This window comes from Diaphorina citri, unplaced genomic scaffold (genome assembly GCF_000475195.1).
Source record: "Diaphorina citri unplaced genomic scaffold, Diaci psyllid genome assembly version 1.1 scaffold203, whole genome shotgun sequence".
Taxonomy (NCBI): domain Eukaryota; kingdom Metazoa; phylum Arthropoda; class Insecta; order Hemiptera; family Psyllidae; genus Diaphorina; species Diaphorina citri.
Window position 1 is genome coordinate 261,006 of NW_007377640.1, and position 18,998 is coordinate 280,003.

At 38.9% G+C, this 18,998-nt stretch overlaps 1 protein-coding gene across 1 annotated transcript; it reads right to left on the bottom strand.

The window, feature by feature from the left end:
* Positions 1-2: 2 nt before the first annotated feature.
* Positions 3-13,373, bottom strand: LOC103505924 (linearmycin resistance ATP-binding protein LnrL-like). Its single transcript, XM_008470295.3, has 4 exons — positions 12,884-13,373; positions 1,678-1,797; positions 1,049-1,181; positions 3-161 (listed from the first exon to the last, which is right to left on the bottom strand). The coding sequence occupies exons 2-4, from the start codon at positions 1,794-1,796 to the stop codon at positions 3-5; spliced, it is 411 nt and encodes a 136-aa protein (XP_008468517.1). The 5' UTR covers position 1,797; positions 12,884-13,373.
* Positions 13,374-18,998: the final 5,625 nt, after the last annotated feature.

The following is an 18,998-nucleotide window of genomic DNA, read 5'->3' on the forward strand; positions in this document are numbered from 1 at the left end:
TCTTACCTCAAATCTTGCACCATTCGACCCTCAGGTGGTAACTGTAGGAATTTGATAAGCTCGTCTGCTCGCTTTCTAATCTCGTCAATTTCCATTCCAAATAGATAGCCGTAGAATTTCAGCGTCTCCCAGATTGACAGCCGCAAGTGCAGGTTCAAATCCTGCGGAAGGAGGAAAAATTTTCAATGATTGGCTGGTTAAAAGGAGAGGAAAATCTTGGTGAGCTGAAGATCAGGGGTTTGTATAGGGTTGGAGGAATCGGTCGTATGCCTTACTATAAGCTACTAGTAAGGAATTTTAATTGTGTTAAGCATATTTAAATGCTTGTCACAAACATCGTTCCCCGATTATTTCACCTAGATAAATTTCATGATAGCGTCTCCCAGATTGACAGCCGCAAGTGCAGGTTCAAATCCTGCGGAAGTAGGAAAAATTTTCAATGATTGGCTGGTTAAAAGGAGAGAAAAATCCTGGTGAGCTGAAGATCAGGGGTTTGTATGGGGTTGGAGGAATCGGTCGTATGCCTTACTGCTACTAGTAATTCTGCCACCACCTTGAGAAGTGGGCTCTCCTTAGTGCTGACTAGTGGTTGACCCATCCTTTGTGTTTTGGCTTGAGGGATGATTTTCCTTCATTTAAGCACAGGTAAACTATCCCTCAAGTCAAGGCTTGCCCTTGAAGGGTATCCAGTAATGACAGCTTAAAACTTAAAAGTGCACTTTGGAATCCAAGCACAAAATGGAAAAACTCCGACCTCATTGGGGCTTGAACCCGGGACCTTTCGAAGTTACCTGAGCTACTAGTAATTCTGCCACCACCTTGAGAAGTGGGGTCTCCTTAGTGCTGACTAGTGGTTGACCCGTCCTTTGTGTTTTGGCCTGAGGGATGATTTTCCTTCATTTAAGCACAGGTAAACTATCCCTCAAGTCAAGGCTTGCCCTTGAAGGGTATCCAGTAATGACAGCTTAAAAGTGCACTTTGGGATCCAAGCACAAAATGGAAAAATCCGACCTCATCGGGGATTGAACCCGGGACCTTTCGAAGTTACCTGGGGCATATATCCTAGTTCTCTTCGCGTGGTGGCGCTCAATTTGATGGATCCATAATCCAGCCTCATTCGGCCTACAATACAACTGAGTAGTGTGGTCTTACCACAGCCACTGGGCCCCAGCAAGCCATAGCTGAAAAAGAGTAATATGTATGTTATGAGATCAGGTGGAAAAGAGTAATATGTATGTTATGAGATCAGGTGCAAATTTTCTCTTTAACAATTGGTATTTTGGAGAAAAAAAGAGGAGAAAATTTGGCATTTGGTGGATGTGCTAATTTCCCATTGTCAGGACTGCCTGTTTCTTTTATCCTCAACAGATAAGGTTTGTTCTAGTACTAGGTATGTACTAATAATTTATTAACTTACATTTTGTTTTTGGGCAGCGTCAAATCCAGTCCGTCCAGAATTGTCTGTTGCTTCGTGTATCTTTTGTAGGCGGTATGTATGTTATGAGATCAGGTGCAAATTTTCTCTTTAACAATTGGTATTTTGGAGAAAAGAGGAGAAAATTTGGCACTTTTGGTGGATGTGCTAATTTCTCATTTTCAGGACTACCCGTTTCTTTTATCCTCAACAGATTAGGTTTGTTCTAGTACCAGGTATGTACTAGTAATTTATTAACTTACATTTTGTTTTTGGGCAGCGTCAAATCCAGTCCGTCCAGAATTGTCTGTTGCTTCGTGTATCTTTTGTAGGCGTTCCGCACAACGACCGCATGGCCCTTGTCGTCTGGGTTACCCGTCATCCTGTAAACACACCAAATGTTTTTTGAGGCAAAGATCAGAAAATCAGAATAGATTTGAACTAAGGTCACATTTTCCTCACGAGGAGTGTACTTCGGAAGAGAGCAACACTGGGAAGGAATCCCTTCCTTTACATAGGTCTGTCAAACCGTCTGAACCTCTAAACGCGTGTTGTGGAAAAAACTCGAGACGTAGATCTGTGAGACCGTGGTTTGTAAGACGGTCTAAGCGTTCGTGGCAAGCATAGGAATTACCCAGGGCTTGCTTCCCAATGATGCTCTATTCCGGAATACACTCCGCTGCGTGGCTAACCAAAAGTGGAACTTGCCAGCCTAGTTAGCTTAGTTGGTAGCGCGTCTGCCTTGTAAGCGCTAGGCCACGGGTTCGATTCCCGCCCGGGGCGGATTTTATCCTGATGGGATAATGTCCGTTCTCGGAACGGCTGGCTTTCTCCTATCCTGTCTTCCTTCTCTCTTCGATTTCGGGACGATAAGACCATAGCAGTTACAGTTCCCTCTGTTAAACCTCTTAAAAAAAAAAGTCGAACTAAACTGGGACGTTTAGCCGGCAGCACGTGCTTCCCAGACGGTCACCCGCTAATTTGCCCACCACGCCCAAAGTTGCTTAACTTATGTATTCGGACGAGAAGTTTAGTTCCACTTTTTTTTAAGAGGTTTAACAGAGGGAACTGTAACTGCTATGGTCTTATCGTCCCGAAATCGAAGAGAGAAGGAAGACAGGATAGGAAAAAGCCAGCCGTTCCGAGAACGAACATTATCCCATCAGGATAAAATCCGCCCCGGGCGGAAATCGAACCCGCGCATACAAGGCAGACGCACTACCAACTAAGCTAACCAGGCTGGCAAGTAGATAATTTGATTAGTTAGTTTGCTTTCTATTTGAATAGATAGCCAAGGACCTAGTACTGATCTAGTAGTAATGGAGCAGTTGCAAATGGGTAAAAATTATAAATAAATGGTCGATTCCTAGCTTTCAGAAACGGAACCAATTCCGATGGAGCATGATCTTTGATTTCCTATGGTTTATAGTGAATATAGTGCAGTTTCCAAAAGAGATTTTTTTCTTTAAGAGGTTTGACAGAGGGAACTGTAACTGCAATGGTCTTATCGTCCCGAAATCGAAGAGAGAAGGAAGGAAGACGAAGAGAGAAGGATAGGAGAAATCCAGCCGTTCCGAGAACGAACATTATCCCATCAGGATAAAATCCGCCCCGGGCGGAATTTTTTGAAATCAACCCCAATCAGATTGCTTGATCCGAAGTTAATCCAAATACGCTCACTTGTGGCCTCGGCCATCAATGATCTACTAGTGTGGTTGCTTGTCCAAAGATAATAATAATAATAATAATAATAATAATAATAATAATAATAATAATAATAATAATAATAATAATAATAATAATAATAATAATAATAATAATAATAATAATAATAATAATAATAATAATAATAATAATAATAATAATAATAATAATAATAATAATAATAATAATAATAATAATAATAATAATAATAATAATAATAATAATAATAATAATAATAATAATAATAATAATAATAATAATAATAATAATAATAATAATAATAATCATAATAATAATACTTCTTTAGTCAGCTCCCATGGTGTAGTGGTCACTGCACTCGCCTTGCACGCGGGAGATCCGGGTTCGATTCCCGGCGGGGTCAAGAAATTTGTATCATGCAAATGATTGATCCCGTGACTGGCTGTTGCGGGGCCCACTCAGCCTCGTGAGGAAAATGAGTAGCTATGACATGTAAATGCGCATAGCGACCGGTGCCAGCATGGTAGGTAAACATTGGTTGTTAGGATTATTGAGATACTTATTGGGAAAAATCCTACAATGCTGCAGTGAGCACCAAAGTTGTGACATAATAACACAAAGAAATTGCATTTACATTTACATACTGTAGGCCAGGAGAAAATTTGGAGCATACAACCCCCCCGTCCATTAGTGTTTGAACCCTCGGGCCTCCTCCCTCGGCAAAATCCCGGATACGGCCCTGCATGATACTTATGCTTCCAACCATAGCATTATGGGCGATGAAGTTACTGGATTACGTTTTTGCGTTAATGATTTGAATTTAATGCTGACACGAGCGTTCTCACACGTTATCTACCCACATGATAAATATTAGTCATAAAATTATGTACCTCATTGAGTCAATCTATTAGATGAGATCCATCTCAATCAACTGGTTCCGCAAACAAAGTAAGCTCTACAGCTACAGAGTACAAAGTAAGTTTATACAATGTAAGCTCTACAAACCCTGGAGGAGGAGATAGAGAGGAGGAGGAGAAGGATGAGGAAATGGGGGAGAAAAAGAAGAGGAAGAAGGAGGAGGAGAAAGAGGAAGAGGAGGAGGAGGAAGAGGAGGAGGAGGAGGCGGCGGCCAATTCTCGGAACTTCTAATGCACAGTACTCAGCCATATGATATGACTCTTGCGTCTTACCATGTTGGACTATGGGTTTGCTGCGATATCAAAACCTACAAATTAGGTGCCTGGACTTTGACATAAATTTCGCTCTAAAATTGGGCACTGGTCTCATAATTTGTCCTCAAAGTGGTAGGGCTAGATTTACCCATTAGCACCATACACAGAACCCACTCAGAGACTTTAGGGATCAAGGGTCCCAAAGGTGTGTTAAGCTCCACGAATCTACCCACAAAAAAATTGAACAGGGTCTCAGCTTCACCACAAAGTTAACAGAGTAAACTGTAAAACTCACCACCGCAAAGTCCTTCTTCAGATGAAATTCACCAAAAAATGTTCGGCACATACCTAAATCGATCTGTGCGATTTTCATTCAGCACTTGAAGAGTTTTTCGTCAATATTTATATGATACATTAGCGTCTCCACTATTTGCGATTCATCAAAATGCATATTGTACTCATATTATGGGTCAATCCATGCATAAAGTTTGGGGTAATCTGCTTATACGGATGGGTATACCATTTATAAGAAAAATGTATGTTATGAGTTTTTTGTCAATCAAATATAAATGGAAACTTGTTAATAATAATAAAAAAAAATCTATGCATATTGTTTGGGTTAATCCGTGCATATTGTTGAGGTACAGGTACCTAAGAAAGGAATCCTAGAGAAAAGGGTGTCACCTGCCAAGCTTTCGTAAGATCTCATAACCTGCTCAGGAATCGTGACCAAGGTACAAGACAAAGAAAACAGGGTGTTCCATAAAAGTTTACACCTCAGATTAATGTAGGATTTTTTTTAGCTTTGATAGAAGGGGCCATAACAACCGAAGTCTTTATCGTCCCTAAAGCGAAGAGAGGAGGACAGGATAGGAGAAAGCCAGCCGTTCCGAGAACGAACAATATCTGTTTAGGATAAAATCCGCGCTGAGCGGAAATAAAACCCGCGACCTTACGTTTAGAAGGCAGGCTTGCTACGTTCATTAAACGACAGGGTAGGCCGGAAAATGACGGTTTGTGTGGATGAAATATGGCCAAAATGTTCAACAAATAGGGAAAATTGTTTTTTACAGTTTTTGGGTATCGATTGGGCTTTTTCCAAGTAAGTTCTATTGTAAATCACTGGACTTCATTGCCCCCCCTCGTTAAATGGTTTAAAATTTAAATCAAAATATGAGTGCAAAATTTTCTGTCGATTGTGGACATCCAGTATAGAAATTCCTGTGCAATTTTTCACAGTACAATTTTGCACACTCTAGAACAAGAAGTAAAAAACCTTTTACTTTTGCGATAAATCTAAATAAAAATAGTACCGATTAGACGTTTTACTTTTTATTAAATATACGATATCTACTTTTTATACTGAATAAATTTATTTAGATAGGAATTAGGTAGGGTATTTGCTAACTGAACAAAGACAATGCATAGAGAAGGTATTCTGATAAACTACGCAGCGATTGCACATTATTGAATACACCTATAGAGATCACTAAAGTTAAGCAACATGACGCGTAGTTGGTGTGGGAATGGGTGACCATTTGGGCAATTACGTGCTCTTTTCGCGGCCCCATTCAGGCCGGGTGAGGTTAGTGTGAGTAGGCGAGTATCTTGTCAAATGGAAGGTAAAACCTCCGTCACAAGGTAAAACCTTAACAGGTATACAGTAACATCAAAATTCAAACCTCTATCGAACGAACAGCATATTTGAATGATAATATGCAGTGATAGAGAGAAGGACAAGATAGGTAATAAATAGATCAGTTGCGCTTACTTGGGTGATGTTTCAAAGTCATAGAGCAGGAAAAATGAGGACCAACGGAATTTTTCTTTTCTCCTACGACTTCTAGATCCCAAGATAAATCGATTTAAAAAATACAGGTAAATCGTGAACTTTGACGTCACGGCATACGCTCCCGTAGGCGATGACGTCACATCAAATGCCCCGAACAAAGCTACCCCGCAGGCAACACATTAATGTGCTTGTGCGCATACGTTTCTGGGCGTTTCTTTCTGCTCCTCCGCAAGCGCTTGCATACTGGCGCTACCTAGCGAGGTAACTGCCTGAAGTCTGACGTCACACATCTTTGAACTCTTTCATTGGAACGGAAAATGAAAATTGAATTTTCGACCTTTTACAGTTATTATGGGAATGGGTGACCATTTGGGCAATTACGTGCTCTTTTCGCGGCCCCATTCAGGTTCAGGCCGAGTGAGGTTAGTGCAAGTAGGCGAGTATCTTGTCAAATGGAAGGTAAAACCTCCCTCACTAAAGACCTGAACAGTTATACAGTAGCATCAAACCTCTATCGAACGAATAGCATATTTGAATGATAATATGCAGTGATAAGGAGAAGGACAAGATAGGTAATTAAACTAATCAGATTAACAGATTAATTAAACTCTAACACAGCTAACGCTATCCTAGAAATCCTAGATAATACCTGTGAAGAAGAAGTAAGACATCATCAGAAAAAAGTTGGAAATCATCTAATCTGAAACCTCCTAAATCAGGAATTAGTTGTGGAGAAGTTGAGAGCTTTTTCACATCAATTTCTGTGGATAACCACAGCATTACTAACTTTTACTTCATATTTACCAGTAGTATAGCGACCTATTTAGATACCTACATTACCGATGCTCAATTCGAGGGGTTAATCAAAAAGATCCCAAGTCCACTTTTACTACTACTTTTCATAAGAGCAAATTGTTTCATAGACTCCTCCAATTGTTTTCAAGGGACTGATTGCACCAGAGCCGAAAATCTTTGCTAATATTACCTGCGATAACTACTTATCTATAGCCCTAGCCCCATAGGTATACATATATCATTCTGATATTGATGTATTACTGTATTAGAATAAGAAGATATAGGATATAGATATATAGGTAGGTACCTAGCTGTAATAATCACTGTCATGGTCAAGACAGATGACTATGTAAACAATAACAGGCCGAGTGGTCACTGTACCTATCAAGGTATTGTATACCTACATATATAATGGCAGTGCCTAGACATTGTACCTAGATATAGATAGGTATTGTACCTAGATAAATGAATACCCATCAGGTGTGAATTATTATCTTTGTGGCAGAGAATATTACGTCAGTGTAAAATATGCACGATTTGCAGATAGTATCCATCTTAACCCTGTACTCATAGGTAAGTTATCTTCACGTCTTGTTGGATGGTGGTTACTATCACCATTTCGCCAATTATCCCTCGGTAGTGGAAAAAGCGTTCGCCCGGTAATTAGGAGGGCGCTGGTTCAATCCCATATCAAAATATCAGACGAGGCATAAAATTTTACCCTCACTTATTAGAGACTTGGACCGCATAATAGAGATTTGTTTCAACTATATCTCACAAACAATAACCTTTTCCTTTAATTCAACATACAGAAATATTTTACCACTGCTGAGATTCGAACCTCCGGTAACCAATTAACAACTGCACTACAGTGGTAGTATGGTTTGGGACCCCTGTAGATCCCTATACAGTGATAGAGATCTACAATTCTACTTGCATTTCCTATGAAATAAAAAAAAAAATCACATTGCAAAGCAAAACTTGGAACTTTATGCCTTTCTGACAACTGCAATAACTAGTTCTGTTAATAGACTTGGTACAAAAAGACTATAATTTCATGTGGTTATAGCAATTCAAAGCAACTTTACAGTTCAAAATAAGTATGAGTAAGAGGCTGAATGGTTTTTCTTCAATTTCATCTAAATGGGTACGATTAATTTCCCTCCATATCTAAATGACAAGTGGTACCTATGCTTTTACATCATAATTATGACGTCAGACTAAAGTTTTATTTATAAATACATAGCTTCACTCCTAATAGATACCTTATTACGATAATTCATAATTCTCCCAAAAACAGTCGAACAAAAAATCTTTTTGGAGTTCGTTCCAAAATTTCGGCGTCCACCCATAGTAGGTGCAAAAAGGAAGTCCAAGGAGGGCATAAATAAGGCCTTGGTTCTAGCATATAGGTAGATAGATAAATAAATAATCGATCTTTGTTTACTATGATGAACAATAAACAATAGGTAAATAGGTATGTATGACTGTATTTACCTATTTACTATGTGAGAATACTCCAGTCAAGGCTAATAACCAGAATTTCCGTTTCAAAGTATACACTCGATATTTGCCTACTCACTGATGATGAATTTTTATAAGCGAATATCCTTTATGATTGATGTGTTTGACATGTTTGCCAAATTTCGTCAAAATTGAACTAACCCTTTGATAGATCAAAATCAGCAATCATCAGTTGAGTTGAAACTTGGGAAAAATCGTTCCTTTTGCGTAGCGTCGCGTCGAGTTAAAACTTGTACCTAACTCACTTTGTTAAGTCGATTGTATGTAGCAGGTACTTACTCACGTTAAAAAAAGTAGGTAATATTTACCTACCTACTTTGATTTTCCATTGAGTGACGTATAAATTTAATAAGTAGGTATTTAGAATTTTTTCGGGTCGTACGATCAGAAAAGAAAAATCGTACGTGCGGGCGTAAAACTGTAAAATTTCTGCACTGTGGCTACGCTACCGGGAATCGATACATCTGTACAGTTTTTCCCCGTTATTCATATTCATACCTAGGTAGGCTTGCCAAACGTCCCGAATTGGCCGGGACAGTCCCGAATTTCAGGGGGTGTCCCGGCGTCCCGTTCAGTTTTTCATTTTGGGGCGTTTTGTCCCGAATTTCCGTTTCTGTCCCAGAAAATCTATATTCTATATGACATTACCTATTACCTATCTAGAGTGTTATAGGTACCTATATGACATTACCTATTACCTATCTAGAGTGTTATAGGTACCTATATGACATTACCTATTACCCATCTAGAATGTTATAGGTATAACCTATAACATTACCTACAACGCAAAATCCAGCGGCTGAAATTTCCTTGAAAGTTGTGCCCGTCAGTTCAGAGTTCACCTCTGTGATTGATTATACCTGAGCATGATGGGACAGAAAATTAGTTGGGAAGAACCTCAATGATTAACGAGTAGGTCAGTAGGAAATGGTAATCAAATGGCAACTGAGCATTAATCACATGGTACTCGAGTAAAATCACCGGTAACCTAGAACTTTGACCCTTAGGACGGCCACTCACCATCAGCTACACCTGATCAGGTCTAATTGATAGTGTGTATGTGCTCATCAGGTGTCAGATAAACCTGATCAGGTGTTTCAATCAGGTCTAAATGATAGTGAGTGACTGGCGAACGACCAAGATCTGACATCTGATGGAAGGATGTGACCAACACCGACATTAAGATTTCGGAGCGCTGGCCTTGCGACGCTTTTTCAAGGATTAACACATGCGCAGAAACCTCAAGTGCTTTCAACATGCTTTCAACACGGCCTGCGTGGCGGTTCGACCCGACCCGACAGTACTCTAAACGCTGCTCTATGAAAAACTGAAATCGAAGATGTTTCACCAATGATATTAATGACAATATTGCAGCGCAACATTTTTGGCTCGAGGCCAGAGATAAGACTTTCTATCAGGATTCAGGTTCTGTGCGTTTGTGAAATCGGGGAACAAACCAAAGGTCAAGATCGGCGTTTACCCCAGAAGGAATTTTAATGTGTGTTAATTTGTTAAACATGAATGCTTGTCACAATTATTATTGTTCCTCGGTTAATATTCATACCTACGCCGCCGCGCCGCGCTAAATTTCGTGTCTTGTGGTGCATTTTATTTAGCATCTAACCGCTAACCTCAGCGCGGTTCATTCAAGGTCACTACTTCCCCTCACATGGAAGTGTGTTTATGACGTGAGGGGCGTTAACCACTTTTAGGTTTACGTTTCCCCTCTTGGTTTACTTTAACCAAGCTCTCGACTGCGGTTAAGAGTCGCCATTTTTTTTCTCGGTTTAGAGACGCCATTTTTTCTCGGTTTAGAGACGCCATTTTTACTTTCCTTATCCTATAGGAAGGAAAGTAATGTAATCGGGTCAAATTTTCGATGGTCAGTTTTTAGTGTCAAAACACGTTTTGAGGTCCCTAAAGCCTAAATCCAAAGTTTCAGCCATTGGTCCGTGTGTGTGTCTGTCTGTGTGTCTGTGTGTCCGTGTGTCTGTCTGTCTGTAAACAAAATATCTCGAGAACGGTAAGAGCTAGAGACTTGAAATTTGGTATGTAGATGTCAAATGTGACAAGGATGCGACACGAAACTTTTGGTTAAGACCGGTGCAACGGTTGGCAGCATTTTACCGCTTTTTGGTGTAATTTAACAATATCTGGGCATTGGATAGATGTGGACCTGCAATCTCTGTATACCACTTCGCTACGAACTTTCATTCGTACATATAGCAGCTACCTATGGTACATATACTCGCATACCTAAAAGTACATACATATTGTAGGTACATATATGTATGTGTATAAGGAAAGATTACAAAACATTTCCATGTGTTGGAGGAACATGTGATTCCGGTTCAGAATGAAAACCAGATCCTGGTTTCAAGTCCATGATTAAGGATTCCTAGAATTAAAACCTTGTTTGGGCCACGGTTGACGAATAAGATAATGAAGAGGTACTTAATATCTTATTCTTATTCATTGTCTATCTTTATGTAAGAGTAAGATGAATTGGGAGTACATGCAAAGCAGAAGTCAATGATTTTGACGAACAAAAGATATGTATCCAAACTATCCAGCAGTCATTTCAACATAACCTCTTTCCGGGATCAAACCATTAGAGGAATCGATTAATACATACCTACCTACCTACCTAAATACTAGGTATAAGTAACTCAGAATACCTTTCGATAACCGATTAAATCTGCTTGGAAAATTGGAAACTAATTTGAGGGCGTAGTCAAACAGAGTTCTATTAATATCTCCCTTGGAAGGCCAAAAAGAATAAATTATGCCTTTAGATTAGACTCTGTAGGTCTGTGCTCACATACCTACCTTTCATAATGCTGATTGAAATTTTCCGATTTATTATTTTCTTCTTTTCCTTTTTTTTTCTGCTCCTCCTCCTTCTCTTTCTTCTTCTACTTATACCCTATAGGTACCTACCTGATGCTTTTTTTAAGCCCAAGACTAGTTCCAAGTGCAGTGGACGAGTATTAATTCAGGAATGGCAATCTTTCGTCACAATAAAAATTACTTTAAAATTTAATTTCGCTCTTTTTCAAGGGGCTCAGGGAATAGGCCCCATCCATACGGGGGCTCGGGCCCAATAGGCCCCATCCATACGAAGTTCTTACTCGTACATAGTTACATTAGGTATATCGTAGATTTGTATAGGTACACACGTAAAACACCTTTATAGGAACTTAGGAACACCAACCTCTCTATGAAATCACCCGTTCCGAAACAACTACCTACCTAGATCTTGGCCATAAACTTCGGAACCTGTAGAACAACTATTGTCAGCCATACGAGGTATCTATTGTACTTCCTGCTCTCCTGGTTTCAATTGAAACCGTGAATTTCATTGAAGTCTGAGAAACTATAAAGTTTATATTAGTTCTCGGTCGTAAAAACATATCCCTTCCGTTTAGGAATCATGTGATATCATGGGTTTTCCTTTGGATGTCCGTGAAATTTGGTTGGTTGGCAGAGTTCACTGTGTGCGAAACTTGTTATAAAGCCTTTCAAAAATCTAAGATAAATAAGGCTTGTTAAACCCGCCGCTCACACGTCTATCAGACCTCGGTTTGACAGACCGCGGTTAGGACTCGGTCCACCAACTTTCAGATCTGAAGTCCACCGCGCTAACTATTCCACCTCTGAGGTTAGTTTTCAAGATGTAAAAGGAGTGATAAATAAACAGGCGGAAATTGGCAAAATTAGACCGCGGTCTGTCAGACAGTCTGAGCGTGAGCGGCGAAAAACTTCAAGGACCTAAATCTCTCAGACGGTCTGAGAGCGAATAGCTGGCATAATACTCGTAGGACCTCATCCATCATTCCGCCCAAACCAAAGCTCAGATAGCGCCAGCCTAGTTAGCTTAGTTGGTAGTGCGTCGGCCTCGTAAGCGCTAGGCCGCGGGTTCGATTCCCGCCCGGGGCGGATTTTATCCTGATGGGATAATGTTCGTTCTCGGAACGGCTGGCTGGCAAAATTACCTTTTTATATCTTGTTATTATTTTTAAGATGAGTGTTTCACCGCCGTTTTTATTTCGTAGCAATGGAACAAGGGCAAAATTACCTTTTAATATCTTGTTATTATTTTTAAGATGAGTGTTTCACCGCCGTTTTTATTTTGTAGCAATGGAACAACTCTATGTAATAGCATGCCCAAATTAATGCTGCGGTTAACGGTTAATCCTCTTGAATCTCTCTAAAGTATTCGCCTAATACGTAAGAAGTATTTTAAGTAGGTACGGTGCTTAAAGAAATAAAAATTAATGCTCCGGTTAACGGTTAATTCTCTTGAATCTCTCTAAAGTATTCGCCTAATACGTAAGAAGTATTTTAAGTAGGTACGGTGCTTAAAGAAATAAAGTAGCCGTTCTTGTTTACTTTACAAATATTTCAATCACAATCAGTTCAAACACAGGCCAAGAATATCAATGGAACCGTGGAACGCTTTTGTTACGGGAACGGAACTTAGTAAAAACGAGTAGAACTTACCTCAAATCTGGTGAAATACTGTCCTATAAATTCCAAATAATTAAAGTAATAAATTAAATTTCGTCACCAAAACACTGTTAAACGCACATTTCTTAATATAGATTTAAATAAATAAATTAGGATTTTTTAAAGGAGATTGAATGAAAATAATACTAATAATCCCTAGCAAAAAAAAGTAAAAATTATAACGATCTAATAAAAATAAAATTAATAAGCAATAAACATAAAATTAATTCGTATGACTCTTCAAGTCATACTCAAAATAGTTAATAGATCACAATCGAATAATTTGTTTTTCATCGAAAGCGCGAATTAATTTGCTGTGTTTAATCTTGACAAGTGTTACTAGTTTGTTGCTAGTTGCTAGGCAACCAGACTGGAAATGAACTTGAACCGATCCGGTGATGCATGTGGTTGGTGATCCTGATTTCTAAATCTGCCTGTTCGGTTCTCGTGCGGACTTCTTTGTTGCCAACACCTGGTTTTGCAGTCTCATGTCGGATCTTGTAGAGGTGGCGCAGCTCCTGGGCTTAGAAACGGAGATGTAGTCGCCAACGTTAACAGTCTCATGTCAATAGATCGGCGGTAGATCGATTGTCGATGTAGTGTGGCCGCTGCTTTATGGCTAATTCCGACCATTCACGTTAGACAGTCTGACTGACTTAGATCTGACATACTCTCTGTTTAACGTCCCCTAGCTAGACAAACCGGCAGTTGATCGAAATTAATTATATTATTAATATCGATCGATGAGCTGAATCTATGTTGTCGAGACAGTGTGGACGATTCGGTCGATGTGTGGAAACACCTTCATAGGTTTCATCTTGAAAGTTGATCAACATTCGAAACATTTGTTTTGCAACAATTGTGCAACTGTAGCAAAACAAAATTTTTCTGATGGGTATTAGGCTTCAGGAGGACTTTCGCGTGACTCTAGATTTTCCTGATCAGCAATTAGTCACCGTGCTCCTATATCTATAGCAGTAGCACACTCTGGTCTACATCTTCCATCAGGGAAAATCAAGTTAGGCTTGTCTTGGTATGAAGAGGCAAAATAACACATAGTGACCTTGATATTGTAAATAAAACAAGACATTATTATTAAAAAAAAATCTGAGTCACTGTCATTGCTAATCCCAATTATTCATTTAATTGTTAATCTACGTGGATTAATTGTTATGATTCCTTAATCATCGTAGATTTGTATAGGTACACACGTAAAACACCTTTATAGGAACTTAGGAACACCAACCTCTCTATGAAATCACCCGTTCCGAAACCCGAATAACTAGAATCGGAAAACTAGTCACAGAATCGGAAAACAAGTCATGATTCGAGTGGTAGCTCAACATTTCTGTAGGGCACAGGAAGGTGGTGTTCTAATGGGTTTTGATATGAAACCCGTAACAGGTTTTCCAGTTTTTCAAACCAGGAAGTTCGTCGCTTCTATTATTAGTTACCTATTTCTATAAGCTTAGGGTTGAATATTTCGACGCAAAAAAAAAAAAAAACAGCTCAACATTTCTGTAGGGCACAGGAAGGTGGTGTTCTAATGGGTTTTGATATGAAACCCGTAACAGGTTTTCTAATTTTTCAAACCAGGAAGTTCGTCGCTTCTATTATTAGTTACCTATTTCTAAGCTTAGGGTTGAATATTTTGACGCAAAAAAAAAAAAAAAAAAAAATGATCATGATTTGGTTCTCGTGCGGACTTCTTTGTTGCCAACACCTGGTTTTGCAGTCTCATGTCGGATCTTGTAGAGGTGGCGCAGATGTAGTCGCCAACGTTAACAGTCTCATGTCAATACATCGGCGGTAGATCGATTGTCGATGCAGTGTGGCCGCTGCTTTATGGTTAATTCCGACCATTCACGTTAGACAGTCTGACTGACTTAGGTCTGACATACTCTCTGTTTAACGTCCCCTAGCTAGACAAACCGGCAGTTGATCGAAATTAATTATATTATTGATATCGACCGATGAGCTGAATCTATGTTGTCGAGACAGTGTGGACGGTTCAGTCGATGTGTGGAAACACCTTCATAGGTTTCATCTTGAAAGTTGATCAACATTCGTTTTGCAACAATTGTGCAATTGTAGCAAAACAAAATTTTTCTGATGGGTATTAGGCTTCAGGAGGACTTTCGCGTGACTCTAGATTTTCCTGATCAGCAATTAGTCACAAACATTTGTTTTGCAACAATAAAATTGTGCAACTGTAGCAATACAAAATTTTTCTGATGGGTATTAGGCTTCAGGAGGACTTTCGCGTGACTCTAGATTTTCCTGATCAGCAATTAGTCACCGTGCTCCTATATCTATAGCAGTAGCACACTCTGGACTACATCTTCCATCAGGGAAAATCAAGTTAGGCTAGAGAAAATCAAGTTGGGCTTTTCTTGGTATGAAGAGGCAAAATAACACATAGTGACCTTGATATTGTAAATAAAACAAGACATTATTAAAAACATCTGAGTCACTGTCATTGCTAATCCCAATTATTCATTTAATTGTTAATCTACGTGGATTAATTGTTATGATTCCTTAATCACACTGACATTTATAACTAATGTGTGGTAGTTACTCGGACACCTAATTCACGTGCAGAACATGAGAGTCATTAAACCAGGAGATTTGAGATTCAGCAAGACATTAAATCATGGTACAGACAAATTTCTTGTTCTCTCAGCGCTCGTACATATAGCAGCTACCTATGGTGCATATACTCGCATACCTAAAATTACATACATATTGTTGGTACATATATGTATGTATGTGTATAAGGAAAGATTACAAAACATTTCCATGTGTTGGAGGAACATCTGATTCCGGTTCAGATTAAAACCAGATCCTGGTTTCAAGTCCATGATTAAGGATTTCTAGAATTAAAACCTTGTTTGGGCCACGGTTCACGAATAAGATAATGAAGAGGTACTTCTTATTCATTGTCTATCTTTATGTAAGAGTAAGATAAATTGGGAGTACATGCAAAGCAGAAGTCAATGATTTTGACTAACAAAAGATATGTATCCAAACTATCCAGCAGTCATTTCAACATAACCTCTTTCCGGGATTAAACCATTAGAGGAATCGATTAATACATACCTACCTACCTAAATACTAGGTATAAGTAACTCAGAATACCTGTCGATAACCGATTAAATCTGCTTGGAAAATTGGAAACTAATTTGAGGGCGTAGTCAAATAGAGTTCTATTAATATCTCCCTTGGAAGGCAAAAAAATTATGCCTTTCGATTAGACTCTGTAGGTCTGTGCTCACATAGCTTTCGTCACAATAAAAATTGCTTTACAATTAAATTTCACTCTTTTTTAACGGGCTCAGGGCTCAGGGAATCGGGCCCAATAGGCCCCATCCATACGAAGTTCGTACTTGTACATACATAGTTACATTATAGGGTAAGTGTACCATTTATTCGCCCACCTAAAAAACGTACCATTTATTGGCCCACCTGTGGGTCTACGTCTACGCCACATAAGTCTGCACTGGACGAACTTTTTCAAGATCCAATTTTATCAAAAGAAAGGGCTTAAAGACTGCTATCGAACCAGTGGTATTTCAAAATTGTAGTCATAAAAACAAAAATTAGACAAATAAATGTGGGCAGGTGGGCCAATAAATGGTACGTTTTTTAGGTGGGCGAATAAATGGTACACTTACCCTATAATGTAACTATGTATGTACAAGTACGAACTTCGTATGGATGGGGCCTATTGGGCCCGATTCCCTGAGCCCTGAGCCCGTTAAAAAAGAGTGAAATTTAATTGTAAAGCAATTTTTATTGTGACGAAAGCTATGTGAGCACAGACCTACAGAGTCTAATCGAAAGGCATAATTTTTTTGCCTTCCAAGGGAGATATTAATAGAACTCTATTTGACTACGCCCTCAAATTAGTTTCCAATTTTCCAAGCAGATTTAATCGGTTATCGACAGGTATTCTGAGTTACTTATACCTAGTATTTAGGTAGGTAGGTATGTATTAATCGATTCCTCTAATGGTTTAATCCCGGAAAGAGGTTATGTTGAAATGACTGCTGGATAGTTTGGATACATATCTTTTGTTATAGGTATCTATATTCTATATGACATTACCTATTACCTATCTAGAGTGTTATAGGTACCTATATGACATTACCTATTACCTATCTAGAGTGTTATAGGTACCTATATGACATTACCTATTACCTATCTAGAGTGTTATAGGTACCTATATGACATTACCTATTACCTATCTAGAGTGTTATAGGTACCTATATGACATTACCTATTACCTATCTAGAGTGTTATAGGTACCTATATGACATTACCTATTACCTATCTAGAGTGTTATAGGTACCTATATGACATTACCTATTACCTATCTAGAGTGTTATAGGTACCTATATGACATTACCTATTACCTATCTAGAGTGTTATAGGTACCTATATGACATTACCTATTACCTATCTAGAGTGTTATAGGTACCTATATGACATTACCTATTACCTATCTAGAGTGTTATAGGTACCTATATGACATTACCTATTACCTATCTAGAGTGTTATAGGTACCTATATGACATTACCTATTACCTATCTAGAGTGTTATAGGTACCTATATGACATTACCTATTACCTATCTAGAGTGTTATAGGTACCTATATGACATTACCTATTACCTATCTAGAGTGTTATAGGTACCTATATGACATTACCTATTACCTATCTAGAGTGTTATAGGTACCTATATGACATTACCTATTACCTATCTAGAGTGTTATAGGTACCTATATGACATTACCTATTACCTATCTAGAGTGTTATAGGTACCTATATGACATTACCTATTACCTATCTAGAGTGTTATAGGTACCTATATGACATTACCTATTACCTATCTAGAGTGTTATAGGTACCTATATGACATTACCTATTACCTATCTAGAGTGTTATAGGTACCTATATGACATTACCTATTACCTATCTAGAGTGTTATAGGTACCTATATGACATTACCTATTACCTATCTAGAGTGTTATAGGTACCTATATGACATTACCTATTACCTATCTAGAATGTTATAGGTATAACCTATAACATTACCTACAACGCAAAATCCAGCGGCTGAAATTTCCTTGAAAGTTGTGCTCGTCAGTTCAGAGTTCACCTCTGTGACTGATTATACCTGAGCATGATGGGACAGAAAATTAGTTGGGAAGAACCTCAATGATTAACGAGTAGGAAATGGTAATCAAATGGCAACTGATCATTAATCACATGGTACTCGAGTAAAATTACCGGTAACCTAGAACTTGGATCCTTAGGACGGCCACTCACCATCAGCTACACCTGATCAGGGCGGCCTATCAGGTCTACTTGATAGTGTGTGTGTGCTCATCAGGTGTCAGATATACCTGATCAGGTGTCTCAATCAGGTCTAAATGATAGTGAGTGGCTGGCGAACGACCAAGATCTGATGGAAGGATGTGACCAACATCGACATTAAGATTTCGGAGCGCTGGCCTTGCGACGCTTTTTCAAGGATTAACACATGCGCAGAAACCTCAAGTGCTTTCAACACGGCCTGCGAGGCGGTTCGACCCGACAGTATTCTAAACGCTGCTCTATGAAACACTCAAATCGAAGATGTTTCATCAATGACATTAATGACAATATTGCAGCGCAACATTTTTGGCTCGAGGCCAGAGATAAGACTTTCTATCAGGTTCTGTGCGTTTGTGAAATCGGGGAACAAACCAAAAGTTCAAGATCGGCGTTTACCCCAGAAGGAATTTTAATGTGTGTTAATTTGTTAAACATGAATGCTTGTCACAATTATTATTGTTCCTCGGGTAATATTCATACCTACGCCGCCGCGCCGCGCTAAATTTCGTGTCTTGTTTAGGACTCGGTCCACCAACTTTCAGATCTGATGTCCACCGCGCTAACTATTCCGCCTCTGAGGTTAGTTTTCAAGATGTAAAAGGAGTGATAAATAAACAGGCAGAAATTGGCAAAATTACCTTTTTATATCTTGTTATTATTTTTAAGATGAGTGTTTCACCGCCGTTTTTATTTCGTAGCAATGGAACAACTCTATGTAATAGCATGCCCA